At 40.8% G+C, this 16,858-nt stretch overlaps 1 protein-coding gene across 9 annotated transcripts in view; it reads left to right on the top strand.

Moving 5' to 3' along the window:
* The window catches only part of PCNX1 (pecanex 1), a 162,359-nt gene that overhangs the window by 8,095 nt on the left and 137,406 nt on the right, over positions 1-16,858 (top strand). For all 9 annotated transcript variants that reach the window (XR_012903471.1, XM_075927290.1, XM_075927293.1 and 6 more), the window contains exons 2-4: positions 4,292-4,500; positions 7,799-7,904; positions 15,872-15,917. Coding sequence is in view for 8 of the 9 variants with exons in the window: in XM_075927290.1 (XP_075783405.1) it covers positions 4,292-4,500; positions 7,799-7,904; positions 15,872-15,917 (361 nt within the window). In the remaining variant the exon portion in view is untranslated. The remainder of the gene's footprint in view (positions 1-4,291; positions 4,501-7,798; positions 7,905-15,871; positions 15,918-16,858) is intronic.

Below are 16,858 nucleotides of genomic sequence, written 5' to 3'. Positions count from 1 at the left end.
AACTTTGAAATAGACCTTATCACATTCATCATGAAACACAAACCTCTTGTCTTCACCTAATTTTAAATCTATAACTGTTTTCTTTGGTTGAATGTATTTAATCCAGTATTCTCTGTTACTGTGAAACCTTGTAAATTGCCATAAGAAAGGTAATACAGGGCATAAAAATGTCTCATTTGGCCTAGTATCCTGCCTCTGACAATGGCTTGTACCAGATACTTCAAAGGGAGTAAACAGAGTAAGACAATTTCAAGTGAGTCATCTCCTGCTGTCCAGTCCCACCTTCTGGCTGCATGGGATTGTATCCCTGATCATCTTGGCGAATGGCTGTTCATGGTGAATGGTACATAAACTTATCTATTTATTTTTTTAATCCAGTTTTACTTTTGGCCTTTGCAACAGCGCAGTAGCAGTAAGTTCCACATGTTGACTGTGTTGTATAGAAAAAGTAATTCCTCCTGTTTTTTTTAAAAAACTTGCTGCCTATTAATGTCACCAGGCAACCCTTAGTTTTATGTAAAAAGGTATGCAATAACTTCTTATTCACTTTCTCTATACCATTCAAGGTTTTGCAGACTTGTATCTTCTCCCCCTCCCCTGCCCATGTATTTCCCTGTGGATCCCTCTTCTAAGATTTGTTTGGCTGATCTGTACAGACTTGCTTAACCAGAAGTATATTTAAGTCTGGCACAGGCACAACTTTTTTTTTTTCACCAGGGTTTCAAGAATCTAGCTCAAAAGTCAAATGTATTGGCTTTACAAATCTTTTTTTTTTAAACCAGCAGTCTTTTTTCTAACTGAACAAAAATACTGAATTCTGTGGAGTGGGTTAATTGATCAGTAGATTATAGTGATGTGGTTTATAGTGCTTATGATACCAGCTTAGTTAAAGTAATTTGAGTAAGTTTATTGAAAACACTTAAATGTCAATGTCTGGTCCCAAAATAAAAGGTCTTTCTTTCTCTTGCCCCCAGCAAAGGTTAACTTTGGATACCTACTTAAGCTACTCTGCTCCAGGCAAATTTGAAATATTTTGTGTTAGTGAATTAATTTCATGATAAACTTTTTGACTGGTGTAGTTTGTTTTCAAACATTCCAAGCAAGTTTATCAACCACATCTTTAACTCTTGTTTTGCTCTAATTGGGTCCTGTTGATGCCTGCAGTTAGTTTTAAGTTCTTGTAATGTTATCACTGCCAACATGTATGTAAATGGGAAAAGCTTGTGTCTGTTCTCTTGACTAATTACTTGCTGGTCAAAAGTTCCTAACTCCTTTGCTAATTCCAACATCTCTTACTGCTGATTAAGTTCTGCTGGGTCTGTTAAAGTTTTAAATAACTTCATTAGCAAGAGCAACAAGGCAAGTTAAAATTCAGACACGGGAGGTGAGGGAATACCAAGCAAAAGTGACTCTTCAGAAAGGTGATTGGTGGAAGTGCTCCAGAAACTGTAGTGTTTTTCTTCTAGTTTTAACCCCATCTCTCAAGGCCATGTGTACATGAGATTCTAAAGCAGGGGTGGGGAACCTTTTCTGAGCTGCAGACCACTGACCAACAGAAAAATCCGTCTGGGGCTGCACACAGGTAAGAAGCAAAAAACAAAACTGAAAACACTCCAAATCCTCACTGATGTGGCCCTTGACAGAGAAGGAGAAAGACACTTCAGAGCCTATGAGGGTCCAGCCTAATAGATTTTTGTGTGCTTCAGCCCTGTGGTGGGGCAGTGTGGGCTCTCCCATGCCTTGGGCCAGATCCAGGCAAGCTGGGAGCTGCATCCGGCCCCCTGGGCTTGAGGTTTCCCACCCCTGCTCTAAAGAGATAGAAGTGTTGGCACAACCTGGTATCAGGCTCTCCTGTAGACATGGCCTTGACAGCTATAGTGAAAAGTAGAACACTTTTGTCCCTTCAATTAATCAGAGTTCACAAAAGTCCCGAAGATCTCCTATTAGTCTTTCAACAAAACCTGGCATCATCAGATCTTAATTCAATTTAAGGATGAAAAATAAGTTGAAAAAAATCTGTCAGGCTCTTTTACACATCAAACAAAGTGTGTGTGTGTGTGTGGGGAGGGGGGGCGGAGGGTTGTATAAAAAATCCTTCCTATGTCACCTCTGTTGTGTTTCCACTAGGGATGTTAAATATCAGTTAATTGAATAGCTGATTACCCTCATGAATTCTTATCGGTTAGTCTTTGGGGGTGGGGCTGGCAGTCAGTATGCTGTGGCCTCACTCCCGGGGAGGCTCCTGCCACCCCGCGCTGCTGCCTCTCTGTCAAAGGCAGCAGCGTAGGGTGCCAGGCAGGAACTGGTCCATAAAGGGATCCAGTTTAAAAACCAGCTGTTTTTGCAGACTGGCTGCCTGCCATTCTGTGCTGCTGCCTCTGCTCCTAATACATTTTAAATGCAGAGCTGCGGCGGGGTTAGGTCCCGGACCCAGCGCAAGCTGAGACTGAGCCAGTCTGCTGGTCAGCCTGCTAAAAAAAAATGTACTGGCGGGGGGGGAAACAATCAGCCAATAGGAACTGATCCCAGTCAATCTCTCAGCTCCTATTGGCTGGAAACAGCTAGCAGCCAATAGGAGCTGAGAGATTGGCCTGGGTGATGGGGGCAACACAAGCCTCTTTCCCCCTCCTGAAGCTGAGAGCCACATGGAGGAAGCGGCCTGCAGTTTCAAGCTGTCTGGGGCTGCAGCAGGCAGGGAGTCCAGCCTGCCTTGGGGATGCTGCAGGGCTGCTGGCCAGGAGATGCTTAGGTAAGTACCTCATAGCCAGAGCCTGCTTCTGGCATCCCAGCCCTTCCCTCACCCCAACTCCCTTCCCCAGACCACCATCCAAACCCTGTGCACCCCAACTCCTTCCTCTAGGTCACTATCCAAACCCTCTGCACCCCCTTGTCCCAGGTCACAATTCCCTCCCAGACTTTGCACCCCCTCGTAGAACCCCTCCCCCAGGCAAGAATCCTCTCTTGCACCCATCCTCCCTCCATGATGCTATACCCCAATCCCCTGACCTAGGTCACAACCCCCTCCTTCACCTAAACTCTCTCTCAGACCTCACACTGTCTCCTGCACCCCAGCCTGTTACCTGGTGCATCCTTCTGCACCCAGCATCTCCTTAACAGAAAAATGCAATCCTTGACTACTTTCCAAAATCTTGGAGTGCCCCCCCCCCCCCCAAACCAAAAATTATTGCCCACCTATGGGTTCATCGACTACATCCCTAGTTTCCACTTCTTTCTGGGCATATTTTAGCTGAGCACAAATGTTCTTTGAAACATGTAGTCTTCCAGTTAAATTTCTCATGAGGCTTAAGTGTTTAGTCTGTATGATATAAACTGTCTTTGTGCATAGGCAAGAAAACATCTTAGGCTGCCATGATATTGGTGTTGAGCATGTGGGAGTTGCTGTTGTGTTCTAGCTTGATTTGTCACCTTATCTAAATTGGGTCTTTTTCCTCCTCCTTCACTCTATCCCAAAATTCTTTCCGCAGTTCGCATGGGGCTACTGCTTTTCATTGACTCTGAAACAAATTGAGACCTTGCTGCCCAGTCATCTGGACAGTGGATATGGAGTCTCCACTTCCTGTCCACTCATGTCATCCTACAAATTCATGTTGCAGGAAGTATTGAGTATGTGTGGAAAACACATACTTTCTGAAGGTTGTGTGCTGTAAGCCCTGGAAATTGTGCCTGCTCTTAAATAGTTTTATGAAAAGCTAGCACAATATGTTGCCATAGTATCTGTGGTCTGCCTGATCTGTTTAATAGCATAGTTATCTTTTACTTTTGTTGCCTTCTCATGATTTGCACCGGAGTCCCTTTTTCAGGTTTGAAGAACCTAGTTGAAACTAGGGATGTAAAGGTTTAACATGTTAACTGGTGGGTGCTAGAGCAGCTCCTCAGCTGTCATAGGCAGGGGACTGCTTTAGTTCCACAGGGGACCAATGCGGACAGAGGCTGCTCCAATCTGGTCTGTGCAAGCCCTGCCTGTGGTGGGGGGGGGGGGGGGAGCACAGGCAAGGATTGCTCTAGCCAGATTGGACTCCCCACCTCACCCCCTTAATCAGCTAAAAATGTTTAATTGATTAGCCAATTAAACGGGATTTTACATTCCTAGTTGAAACAAGTCTTACATGCTGATATCTTTTGTGTTTTTATAGCAGTTTTGGGTAATGATGAAAGTGTATATGGCACAAATACAATTCTGTTTATGCATATTCAAAGAATGTTATACATGCTTGCTGATCTAGTCTTTTACAGCTCTTGAATCTACTTTTTTTAATTTTCCTTTTGAAAGGCACTTCCTTCTTCAATGGTGATAGTAGCAGTCTACTGTCCAGTGATAGCAGCTCTCTTCATTGTTCTGAAAATGGTGAACTACCGTTTGCACAGGGCATTGGATGAGGGAGAAATTGTGGAGAGGAATGCCAATGAACATATGGACAGGGGTGCTAAAATTCAACAAGGCAAAACTTTAACCAGGAGAACAGATAGCAATGGGCCCAGGTAAGAGTGCTTCATCTGTTTGTCATCAAAGTTGTTTCTACATGTACTACTTACCTGTAATGCTAGTCCTCATCAAGTTGATAACTGGTAACTCCAGGTAATGTGAAAAAAACTGTGTGGATATTAGTTACATCTTTAACTTTGTATGTTTCAGATAGTCAATGGCTTTTTAAAGTCAACCAGGAACATCTGTTGTGTGAAATGTAGCTTGTTTCATGGCATTTTATAAGTTTGAGGGTAGAAGTAAATATATAACACTGCATTCTGCACTTGCCCTTATAGAAGATACACAAGATCTGTTCCCTGTTTTCTACTCCATGCAAGGAAACCTATTTTTTGTGAGGAGTGTTTGTAAGTTAGCTCTTAACTGAAGTTCAAACTTGTAGTGGTGATGTATCTCTTTAGAGGTATAGCTCTGAAAAACACTTTCTCTCAAATTTAGGTAGGTAAACACTCAACTCTACTATGGGATTCTAGATCCTATAAGTATAACTAAATCAAATGGGAATTTTGGTGAAGGTTCTGATTTTGCAAATCCCTAATGATTATATTGATGATGATGTAATGGTCAGGTCATGACTGACAGTATTTGGTGTACATATCTGTTACAACTTACAAATATTGGCTAGCTAACCTTCACAACTTCTTTACATTTGGTAGGCATTATATCCCTTCTACAGATATTTGTGATGGGTGTACGGAGAGGGGAACTACTTGGTCAAGTAATAAGTGACTTGGCCTAGGCTAAAAATTGAGGCTGTATGAAAACTGGAATTAAATATCTAGTATTCTTTGGTTTAGTGTCCAAACCAAGCTCCTATGCCTATACAACCTCTGAAAAATTGTATGTTTGTTCACATGGACAAAATACAACCTAAACACACTCTTAATACTTCTGGGAAAAAAATAACATTCTCTGACCTTCCTTCTGAAGTTTATAGCTGGCTTCTTCAGACTGGCACTTACAGGTGCTCGTTGAATGCTGTTGGCAGAAAGTGATCGTGTAGAACGTAGCCTGTCCATCTGGACAAAATTTGCTGCCACAGCACTTTACATCCTGTTTCCAGTCCAAAACTGGAAATATGAGCAAAAAAGGTTTTAAAAATCTGTGTGTTTGTATCTGAAGCTAATTAATGGCAGGGTCTGTCTTTTATGGGGTGCAGATGGATTGTCAAATGCTTTTCTTGAACACCCTTTGTAAAACAAACTTAATTTCTGCCATCACACTCTTCAGTGCAAATCCATATGAAAAGCTTTTTGAAAAAGGTTGTATTCCTTGGAGATAATTGTAACTGTATGCACAAAGAGACAGTAGCAGATGGATGCTAACATCCTTTGTACCTGCTGTGTTCAGTTTCCCACTCAGGGCAGTCTTTTAAAATAACAGATTACCGATTTACTTCTATAGACCTAAACTGGTAATTCTTTTTGAAAAGCTTTTTCACTAAGATGGTGGTAAAGCACTAGAATTGATTATCTAGGGAGGTGGTGGAATTTCCATCTTTAGAGACTTTAGGGCTTGGCTTGACAAAGCCTTGGCTGAGATAATTTAGTTGGGGTTGGTCCTGCTTCAAGCAGGGAGTTGGACTAGATAATCTCCTGACTAGATGACCTTCCAACCCTAATTGTCTATGATTCTATGAACTTTGATATCAGAAAATTGCTGACTTCTTAAATAAAATTGCTTTGTGGGTTTTTCCTTGGAAGTGGCATTACTGTAATGTTCAGTCTGCCTACTAAGCTTTCCAAGATCCTTTTTGCACTGCATTTATGTTCTAATTCTTTGTTAGTCACTAGCTGATCTCAGTGTATCTAGTAAATTTAAAGATGGTGGTAATTGGCATTGCAATAATTTTTCCTGCTATTCCCACATTACTAACTCATATCTCATGACTGTCTTGCTTCATAATCTTGAACTTCTAGCTTCATAGTTGCCACTTGTTCTGAGCATAGCTTTTTGCATTGTATTGTTCGTAGTCTGTATATGATAACTTCATGTCTGCTCCAGTGACTTTCTGAAACTGGCAACTTTTCTCACTCAGAATTCACTTGCAGAAGTCAACAGCTAAATCAGGAATGGACAAATTCATGTATTTGATAGGGAAAACAAATGTGTGTGTAAGTCTCCATGATTAGTTGTAATTGAAGGTCTGAGTTGAGGAGTTGTAAAATCCTTTAATAGATGCAATGATTTGAGTTTTGAAATCATACTACTTCGTGTGCTTCAAAATTTTATGTTTCCAGCTTCAATAATGTTTTGTCAGTCTATTATAGTCTTAGTGATGACTCTTGTACAACTCCAGGTCTCCTTGTATCAGGGCGCCCAAGTGAGGTGGACTGTTCCTCATGCTAGCTTTTTTTTAGCTGAGCTCATTTAAAAGAAGGCCAATTTAGCTTACCCAGGCATCTGAAAATTCACACTGAAAAGTAATGTGCACGCTAATATTTTAAATGCATGCAACACTTCTGAGTGTGCTACTCAATGGGAGCAAAATTGCAATATTTTTACAGTGCATTATATTACAACTGCAGCTGTAAGGTATACTGTAGTTAAACTAAAATGCTCGTTTTAACTTTATTTTACTCTTCATTTATTTTAAAACTATTTAAGTTCCATCGTTTTAGTTAAGTCTGAAGTTAATGAGGCAGAATTCAGTGTTTGCTTTTTCAGATCTGCACAACCATTATTGATATTAGCTGGAATGCTTCTGTTTAAGGAATGGTTACGTGCTACTATATATTTTTCATTTTTGAGGTGTGCCAAAATGGGGGATCTACTTTTGGGTATTTCCTAATTTGTGGGAGATGAGCATATTTATCCCATTTTTTAGAAGGCTGTAGCTTTGGGTCTGTGCAGACTAGCTGGAATTCTGTTCATTTTCATTTTAAACAAAATTCAGTTTATCCTGTTTGAAATCCTCTGGTCCTAATTCTTAGCAGCCACTGACTTTTGTTGTCATGGGGGCTAAGAGAAGGTTGAAAATTCAGGAGGTAGCTCTGGACTGTTCTGGTTCCCAGAATAAATTAGAATGGCTTTAGGGACGGTTCTGCATTTTCAAGAGTCATTGCGCAAGTCCAAAATAGCCAGATTGCACTGTGACCTAATTTTTCTAGCATGCTACGTGGTAAGTGAAGTAGAAAATATAATTTGTTCACATATCTTGAAGTTGGAACAAAACAGACTGTATTAAATCAAGACATGAAAACACTGTGCCTTTTGAATTACTAGCCAATATGAGTAGTGATAATGGGAATAGTGACTTAAAAATATTGTTTTGTCTTTGTACTTTCTCTTTAGCGACCCTGGTGGAGGGATTGAGATGTCTGAATTTATACGAGAAGCCACTCCCCCAGTTGGTTGCAGTTCACGCAATTCTTATGCTGCTCTAGACCCAAACAACCAGGTAGAAATTAAAGTTAATCCAACTATTGCTGTCTAATCACTACTGCAGCCTTTTTTTTCCTGTTCAAAATAAGCTTGCATTCCCCTTCGGATGGAAAAAAATAAAATGAAAGATCAAACTGTCGTTCTGTCACCCTGTTCTTTGTAAATAATTTCTTCAGTATCCTGGGACCAATAGTTGAAATGTTTTTGTTTTGTTTTTTTCTTATTACTGCATTAGTTTTACCATTTCATTTTTGGGAACTTCTTGCCTAACACTGGCATATTAAATTCACCTTTTTGGTTACCCAAATGGCAAATTTCATTTACATTTCTAAGAAGATTGAATGGAAGATGCTTCTTAGAAAGTTTTTCCATTACTGCTTTGTGTAGCTATTTCTAATTGTGTTAACTGGCTTTTTGAGAGACATTGCTCTTGACAGATCAGAGCAGTAGTCATAAGTGTTGGCTAAAGGGAACAGAGCAAGATAAGTTGGTTGGAAAGGAGAAACACTAAATCTCTTACTTCTATAACTCTGCCAATGTCCCAGTTACTTAGCAAAAATATAAGAAGATGAGATGGTTTGGGGGGAAAGGGGGAAACAGGGAGTGGTGGGGTTGGGAGGTTGTCATAGATACAGGCTGCAGTACTCAAAATAGCAAGGTTGTTTGAATTTTTCAGATTTCAGTTGTAATGTAATTGTATTTTGCACTAATTGTTTATAGAGTATTACATGGGAACACAAAAATGAAGTATGTTCACAGCAAGGAAACATTTCTTCCACTAACCATGTTATATTCACTTTTTATAAGATTGGTCATACTGTCTTGTCCACCCATCTTGCAGACAGTGGTGCTTTGTTTTCCTCTTCCTCCCCATAAGGGCAGGACTGAAAATTTGCAGCTGGTATTTAATATTTTCAGTTATTTTGAGGTGGTTGGAGGAATATACTCTTATAATATATAAGGGTATATATAAAAAGAGTTCTTTAAACCAGTCTTGGTAAATTATACATATAGTCCAGGGGAGCAGACCAAGTTTGAAGGAAGCTCAAACAGTTTGTGGCTTTATAAACACTCCTCTTGTGTGTGTTTTGATGTACTGATGTTTGGTAATGTTTGAAGTACATGGAGAGGGCACAAGCTTCTTTCCATTACTTACAACCCATTCTTATGTACTTTAATGCTAACTGTGCAATGTCCGTTGGCTCCATGATGGAGAACGTGGATTAAAGCTGAATCTGTGCTGGCAAAATTGGGAGCTCCTGTTCTCAAATAATGGAAACTGTAATATTAACTGGGCATTGGAGCAGTAAACACCTGACCCCTGTGTATTGCTTATGTGTGTTGGAGGAATTACTTTTTTCCAGTGCTTATTTACCAATTCTGCTTGTTCAGCAAGGCACTTGAAGGCAACAAGATTTACAGGAGAAAATAGCCAGACTATGGCAATATGACCTATATCCTTTCTTTATGAAGATGAAATAAGGATGATGCTTTACATAATTCCTTTCTGTTTTCAGCTGCTATTCCTGTATTTTTTCCATTTTCAAGTTTGAGCGTGTCAGCCTTGATAGTTTCCTTTTCAAACCAGTAAACAATGAGCATAGTAGAGGAAATGCTTGCAGCAAGTAAATTTCTGTGGTTTCTGTCTTTTCCATCTAATGTGTTAGTGACTATTTTAGCTGAAAGTATACTTATTTTACTATGTATTTGCCCCTTCATAATGCTGAGAAGAGCTCAACAATTTTTTTTCAGTGAATAGAAAATGGACAGAAAAATACATTTTGATGGGCACTGAAACTATTTGTGAATGGGTTGAACTCAATGAATAGTTTCAGTTGATGTGTTTGAAAGTGCAAAAATAAAACAGATTTAAAAGGAACCACTTTGGAAGCTTGTTTTAAAATGAAATGTTGATTCTAAATAACATTGTATTTCATTTTACCTGCATATTAGCGGAAAGCTAATTTTTCTTACTGCTGCTTAAATGCATGTGATTATTATTGTATTATTCAGGCAGGGGACAAAGTTAGAATTAATGTGTGTCACCAGCCATGTGGTTCAGCACTCTGCGCATGCGCAGACCACGCTGCAGCACCCTGCTGGGCTATAATCTACTTGCCTGTGGCGAGTAGATTACCTAAATTGTCGAGCCTTGGTCATTAAGATGCTTAAATTGTAATCACTCTGGGATGGGGACTCTGTTTTATTTTGTACAGCATGTGGCACAACGGAATCTTGGTCCATGATTTGATTTCTTACGCACTATTGCAGCAGTTCTCAACCTGCAGGCAGAATGTGACCCAGTTAGCACATGACTGCAGCCCACCTATGTGCTAAGGGTCGCCCCTGTTGCCTGGCCTCCCATCCAAGGCTCTGCTCCTGGCCCCACTTCGGAGGGGTCTGTGGGCAAGAGGTGCTGGAGTTAGGGGTCTGTGGGTGAGAATTTGGGAGGGAGAGCATGCATTGGTAGTAGTCTGGGAAGGAGTTTTAGTAAAATTTGGTTGGGTAAGGCTTGCCAATCTGACCAGAAATTCTAAATTTGTCCTCTATCCCAGATAATAATGCAGTGGAACCATAAGATTTCCCCCTCTTGAGGGCCAGCAAGTGACCGACAGCAACCACACCTTAACTCAGGAAATGAAATAGAAAACAATTTTATTGCTAAAGGGCTTAAAGGGAAGAGAATCACCACAATGAATACAGGGGCAAGAACACGAATCGCTTGGATTCCTTCCCCAGGTGTCATTAACACAATCAAATTAAAACTTATCTAAGTATACAAAGGGTATGTCTAGACTGCATCCCCGTGCTTAATTTGCGTAAAAATGGCTGTCGTTTTTGCCGGCTCAGCACTTCGTCGGTAAAAAGCAGCTGTCTAGAGGGGGATCTGTCGAGAAAGAAAGCCTTTTTCGACAGATCCCTTGCAGGAGCCTTTTTCGACAGATCCCTTGACAGACCCCCTTCTAGAGTGCTGCTCTTTGATGACAAAGTGCTGAGTTGGCAAAAAAGTGGCCATTTTTATGCAAATTAAGCACGGGATATTTAAATCCCCACTTCATTTGCAATGTCAACCTGCCTAATCTGCATCCCTCTGCCGACAGAGGGATATAGTCTAGACATACCCAAAGAGTAATCATATTAACAATATTCTCTGCCCACAAGTTCTTAAGAACTCCAAGGCTGGGCAGGGTAGGACCAGCCGTCCTTCGCCTGGAAGGCCTTGGAGCAGGTGGTAGTGAAATTCCTAAAAGCAAACTTAAGAAAAACTAAGAAGCAAGAAAGCAATAAAAAGATACAATAGATGTAAGTATTTAGTTTCTCACCCGACAAGATAAAAACACTCTGGAGTAGGCTTCTGTCAGCAATTGCTGAGGCAGCAGCCCCAATCTCCTGAAACCCTAGACCTAAATACCCCTTTTTGCGCCAAAATGTCTTGGATGTTCAACCCTTTGTTCACGGTTGGGCTTGGTACCCTAAGATTTCTGAGGGTACCATCTCTAATTGGAGAAAATATTTGGGGAACTCATGAATATGCATCAGATATGATTGACGCTTTCTTGTATGCCCTCCAGGACTGCTAAGAAAAGGTGGGAACTTGCGGTTTGGACTTAGACATCTGATGTCTATTGCGCAGGAAATTCGGAAGGATAGTTATCACCAAGTTAATAGATTTCTTGCAGATTCTGAGCAAAATTTTAAACCACTAAAATTTTAAACCACTAAATTCTTATGTAAAATAACAAGAAAAACATTAAATATTAACTAACTACCATACTTTCACTATAAGCAATCACACAGAAAACAAATTCGGCAGGCACCTTGCGTTACGAGCCTATTAAAACCTATATAAAAGACAAAATAAAGTAAAATAGCTATCAATTAGTAGGCTAAAATAGAACAGATATCATTTAGTAGACTGCATGGTTCTCAAGCTGAAGCCATGAGAACATAAGAATGGCCATACTGGGTCAGACCAAAGGTCCATCTAGCCCAGTATCCTGTCTACCAACAGTGGCCAGCACCAGGTGCCCCAGAGAGGGTGGACCGAAGACAATGATCAAGCAATTTGTCGCCTGCCATCCCTCTCCAGCCTCTGACAGATAGAGGCCAAGTGCTGTTCCATTTATTCACCTTGGTAAAATAAAATAGAGACCCACTCAATACAATATTGAGCTTCCATGGTTCGGCACCAGTCAGTGCCCGAGGGTGCCAGATTAGAGCGGTTCAACCTGTATTTAACTAATTCACCACCACGTAACCAACTTCCTTAGCTGGGGATGAAAGCCACATTGATGGGTAGAGTTTGGGCTTTCTAGAACATAAGAACGGCCGTACTGGGTCAGACCAAAGGTCCATCTAGGCCAGTAGCCTGTCTGCTGACAGTGGCCTGCACCAGGTGCCCCAGAGAGGGTGGACCAAAGATAATGATCAAGCGATTTGTCTCCTGCCATCCTTCTCCAGCCTCTGACAAACAGAGGCCAGGGACACCATTTCTATCCCCTGGCTAATAGCCTTGTATGGATCTAACCTCTATGAAATTATCTAGCTTTTCTTTAAACTCTGTTATAGTCCTAGCCTTCACAGCCTCCTCTGGCAAGGAGTTCCACAGGTTGACTACACGCTGTGTGAAGAACTTTCTTTTATTAGTTTTAAACCTGCTACCCATTAACTTCATTTGGTGTCCTCTAGTTCTTCTATTTAGGGAACTAATAAATAACTTTTCTTTTGGCCCTTTCCACACCACTCATGATTTTATAGACCTCTATCATATCCCCCCTCAGTCTCCTCTTTTCTAAACTGAAAAGTCCCAGTCTCTTTAGCCTCTCCTCATATGGGACCCATTCCAAACCCCTAATCATTTTAGTTGCCCTTTTCTGAACCCTTTCCAAGGCCAAAATATCTTTTTTGAGGTGAGGAGCCCACATCTGTACACAGTATTCAAGATGTGGGCGTACCATAGTTTTATACAGGGGCAGTAAGATATTCTGGGACCTATTTTCTATCCCTTTCCTAATAATTCCTAGCATCCTATTTGCATTTTTGACCGCCGCTGCACACTGTGTGGAAGTTTTCAGAGAACTGTCCACGATAACTCCAAGATCTCTTTCCTGATTTGTCGTAGCCAAATTAACCCCTATCATACTGTACGTATAGTTTGAGTTATTTCTCCCGATGTGCATTACTTTACACTTATCCACATTAAATTTCATTTGCCATTTTGTTGCCCAATCGCTCAGTTTGGTGAGATCTTCTTGGAATCCCTCACAGTCTGCTTGTCTTGACTATCCTAAACAGTTTTGTATCATCTACAAACTTTACTACCTCACTGCTTACCCCTTTCTCCAGATCATTTATGAATAAGTTGAAAAGGATTGGTCCCAGGACTGACCCTTGGGGTACACCACTAGTTACCCCTCTCCAATCTGAAAATTTACCATTTATGCCTACCCTTTGTTTCCTGTCTTTTAACCAGTTCTCAATCCAAGAAAGGACCTTCCCTCTTATCCCATGGCCAGGTAATTTACACAAGAGCCTTTGGTGAGGGACCTTGTCAAAGGCTTTCTGAAAATCCAAGTGTACTATATCTACTGGATCCCCCTTGTCTGCATGTTTGTTAGCCCCTTCAAAGAACTCTAATAGATTAGTAAGACAGGACTTCCCTTTACAGAAGCCATGTTGACTTTTGTCCAACAATTTATGTTCTTCTACATGCTTCACAATTTTATTCTTTACTATTGTTTCTACTAATTTGCCCGGTACTGAAGTTAGACTTACCGGTCTGTAATTGCCAGGATCGCCTCTAGAGCCCTTTTTAAATATTGGTGTCACGTTGGCTACCTTCCAGTCATTAGGTACGGAAGCCGATTTAAAGGATAGGTTACAAACCACATATAATAGCTCAGCAATTTCCCATTTGAGTTCTTTTAGAACCCTTGGATGAATGCCATCTGGTCCCGGAGATTTGTTAACATTAAGTTTTTCTATTTGTTCCAAAACCTCCTCTAATGACACTTCAATCCAGGACAGTTCCTCAGATTCATCACCCACAAAGGATGGTGCAGATTCAGGAATCTCCCCAACGTCCTCAGCTGTGAAGACTGAAGCAAAGAAATCATTTAGTTTCTCCGCAATGGCTTTATCTTCCTTGATTGCTCCTTTTTATAGTTTGATCATCTAGTGGACCCACAGGTTTTTTAGCAGGCTTCCTGCTTCTAATGTACTTAAAAAAAACCATTTTGTTATTTCTTTTTGACCCAGGTAACACATTGTGAGCCGCATATGCAGCCCATAATAAGTAGATGAACACAGTGCACCATGTTAATACTTTTAAGATTGATTATTATTTGTATGCTGCAGAAGCTGATCGAGTAAATCTGTTATGTTTTGACTAGGAATGTCAACATGTAGTTAACTACTCAATTAATCAATAAGCCTTGGCTTATTGGTTAATCTAGTTGATTACCCACACCCTCCCCGCCCTTGGTGCCTCTGTTTCAGAGGGGGAGGGGGTTGGGAACCAGTGCCTGTGAGGAGCTGGCTTTAAGCAGTCTCCCCACAAGCATTGGATCCACCTGCCTGCCCTCCACCCCAGTCCTGCTTCTGATAGAGTTGCAGCAGCACAAAAGGTGAGGGGGTCAGGCTGAAGTTGGTATGTGCATGGGGAGCCTGCTTGAAAATCAGTTTCCCACGTGCTGGCTCCAGGGACCAACCTTCTCCTCCCTTTGTTTCCTCTTACAAAGGCAGTGAGAGGGAGAATGGGAGGAAGCTGGGGGGGCTTAAAAGCAGTTTCACTCTAGGCGCTGCATGCTCCTTGCAAAGCAGGGGCAGGAGGCGAGACACTTTGCATTCCTAAGCCCCCCAGGCCAATCAGGGTCCGTGGGTGGGGGGGCACAGGAAGTGTCCTGGCCCCATGCCTTTGTGAAATGGCCCCCCTTCTAAAACTGTTGCTCACCCCTGGTGTAGTCATAACCACAAGCGGTGTCCAAAGCTGTCTTTTGTAATTGACAGTATCAACTCAAAATATTGCATAGCTGGATCCTCATCACCAGTATGTCTCTGTTTACTATTTTAAACAGGTTAAAGGAAACCGAGACACATTTCAATATCCAGTTTTTTCTTGGACCGTTATAGACTTCATCTCTATAGGCATCTATAGTCTGATGCTCATCAGCAATATGTTCTTAATACACACTCTGTTTGGGTTTACTTCAATATTCTAATTTAAAGGGAAGTTGTCAGGTTAAAATCTGCCTATTTAAATGATTGAAGTCTCTTCTTCCAGTGAGTATAAACACACACAGACACAACAATATGGGTCACTTGGTGATAACTAAGGCCCAACTTGGATTGTGGATGACTTATAAAGTAATTTGTGGCAGAGTTATGGACAAGAAATAGAAAATAATGGAAAAGTACCGTAATAATGGACTTTTATTATTGTGGTAATTAGAAAAAGCCAGAGAAGATGTATTTGTTTAAGAGAAATTTGCTGGAGCAATACAAACATTTAAGTATGGTGCTTGTGGTGTGTTTTTTTTTTTTTTAAGGTACCAGACATTTTGCTTCAACTGTGTTAATCATTAATGCCTGGGGTACAACTGGAGAAGCATTGTCATGCCTGGGGTTGACATAAGGAGCCTCAGCCTTTATCAGTTAAGATATATGGAGTTCTACTGAATCAATGGAGAAAAAAGTATATTGCAAACTTCAAAATGTATACAAAATTGTGGACGGTGCAAAGTAACTTAAAATCATGATGGAACCCTAATATTGTGAAATCCACAGTATCACAAATTAGCGCCTAAGTGATAACTCTTTAAAAGATTTAATACATTAGATGGCTTACCATTCATAGACAGTTGCGAAGACAGAAAGGACTGTTAGATGCACATCATAGCACTATGAAGTTGCAGTTGCTGTATAACTCAATAAAGGCTTTCTCTCCCCCCCCCCCTCCTTTTTCTTTATATGCCCTTTTTCCAGATTGGATCAGGGTTATCTCGTCTTGGAACAGCAGCAACCATTAAAGGTAAGATTCTGCCTATCTTGGATCTTGCCTTGAAGCATTTTAAATAAGTGTGATGTTTCCAAATTGTATCCACCATCCTTCTTTCAGCTTGCCATTGTTATGGGGTAAGTGAATACACTACTTGCTGACTGGACAGATTTGTAATTCTTGGGGTATTGTAATTACAATGGAGAGAAACTTTTAAAAAGCTAACTGGGAAAGGAAAGTGAAGAAATCTATGTTCTTTCTTCCTGAAAAGGTACCTATTCTTGCACATGTTCAAAAAAGGTGCTTGATTGTTTTTTCTCCTCCCCCTCCCCCCCACTCCGTTTCCCTACAGCCATTGGTCCACTTGCTACAACACTTTAGCATCCAGTAATATTAAGTTAAGCATCCAACAAATAAGGAGAAAATAAGTATTATTCAGAATAGGTATTTTAAAATACCTTTTAGTGGAAAAGATTATTTTTAACAAGCAGAAAGGAAGGTGACCTCCTTGCAACTTTTTAATTTTAAATAAGGAAATAACTGGTTTTCTTCTTTGCCTTGCTAGTTGATCAAGGAACATTTTTGTACTCTTCGTGGTTCTGTTCACCATTCAGCAGTGTTTAGCTGCTGCTGTAGGTGTATTTGTGGAAACTTCTGATAGGGAAGCTATGCACTGGTGTAAACTGTCTTGTACCAGTGTAATTAAACATGATTTAAAATTATGGAAGCTGTAGTAGTCTGAATCTCAGTTAATACCAGTGTATCTTGTCTATGCTTTATTCCAGTGAGACTAAGCTCTAATGCAGCAGTTCTCAAACTATGGGATAGGACCCCAGAGTAGTTGTGAACCCATTTAAATGAGGTTCCATGGCCAATTTGGAATTGCTGGGGCCCAAGCCAAAGCTCCAACGGCTTCTGTCCTGAGCTTCAGGGTTCAGGTTTCAAGTCCCCTGCCCAGGTTTAAAGCCCTTGGA

The sequence above is a fragment of the Pelodiscus sinensis genome, chromosome 4, assembly GCF_049634645.1.
Source record: "Pelodiscus sinensis isolate JC-2024 chromosome 4, ASM4963464v1, whole genome shotgun sequence".
Classification (NCBI taxonomy): domain Eukaryota; kingdom Metazoa; phylum Chordata; order Testudines; family Trionychidae; genus Pelodiscus; species Pelodiscus sinensis.
This window is presented reverse-complemented; position numbering and strand designations above follow the sequence as displayed.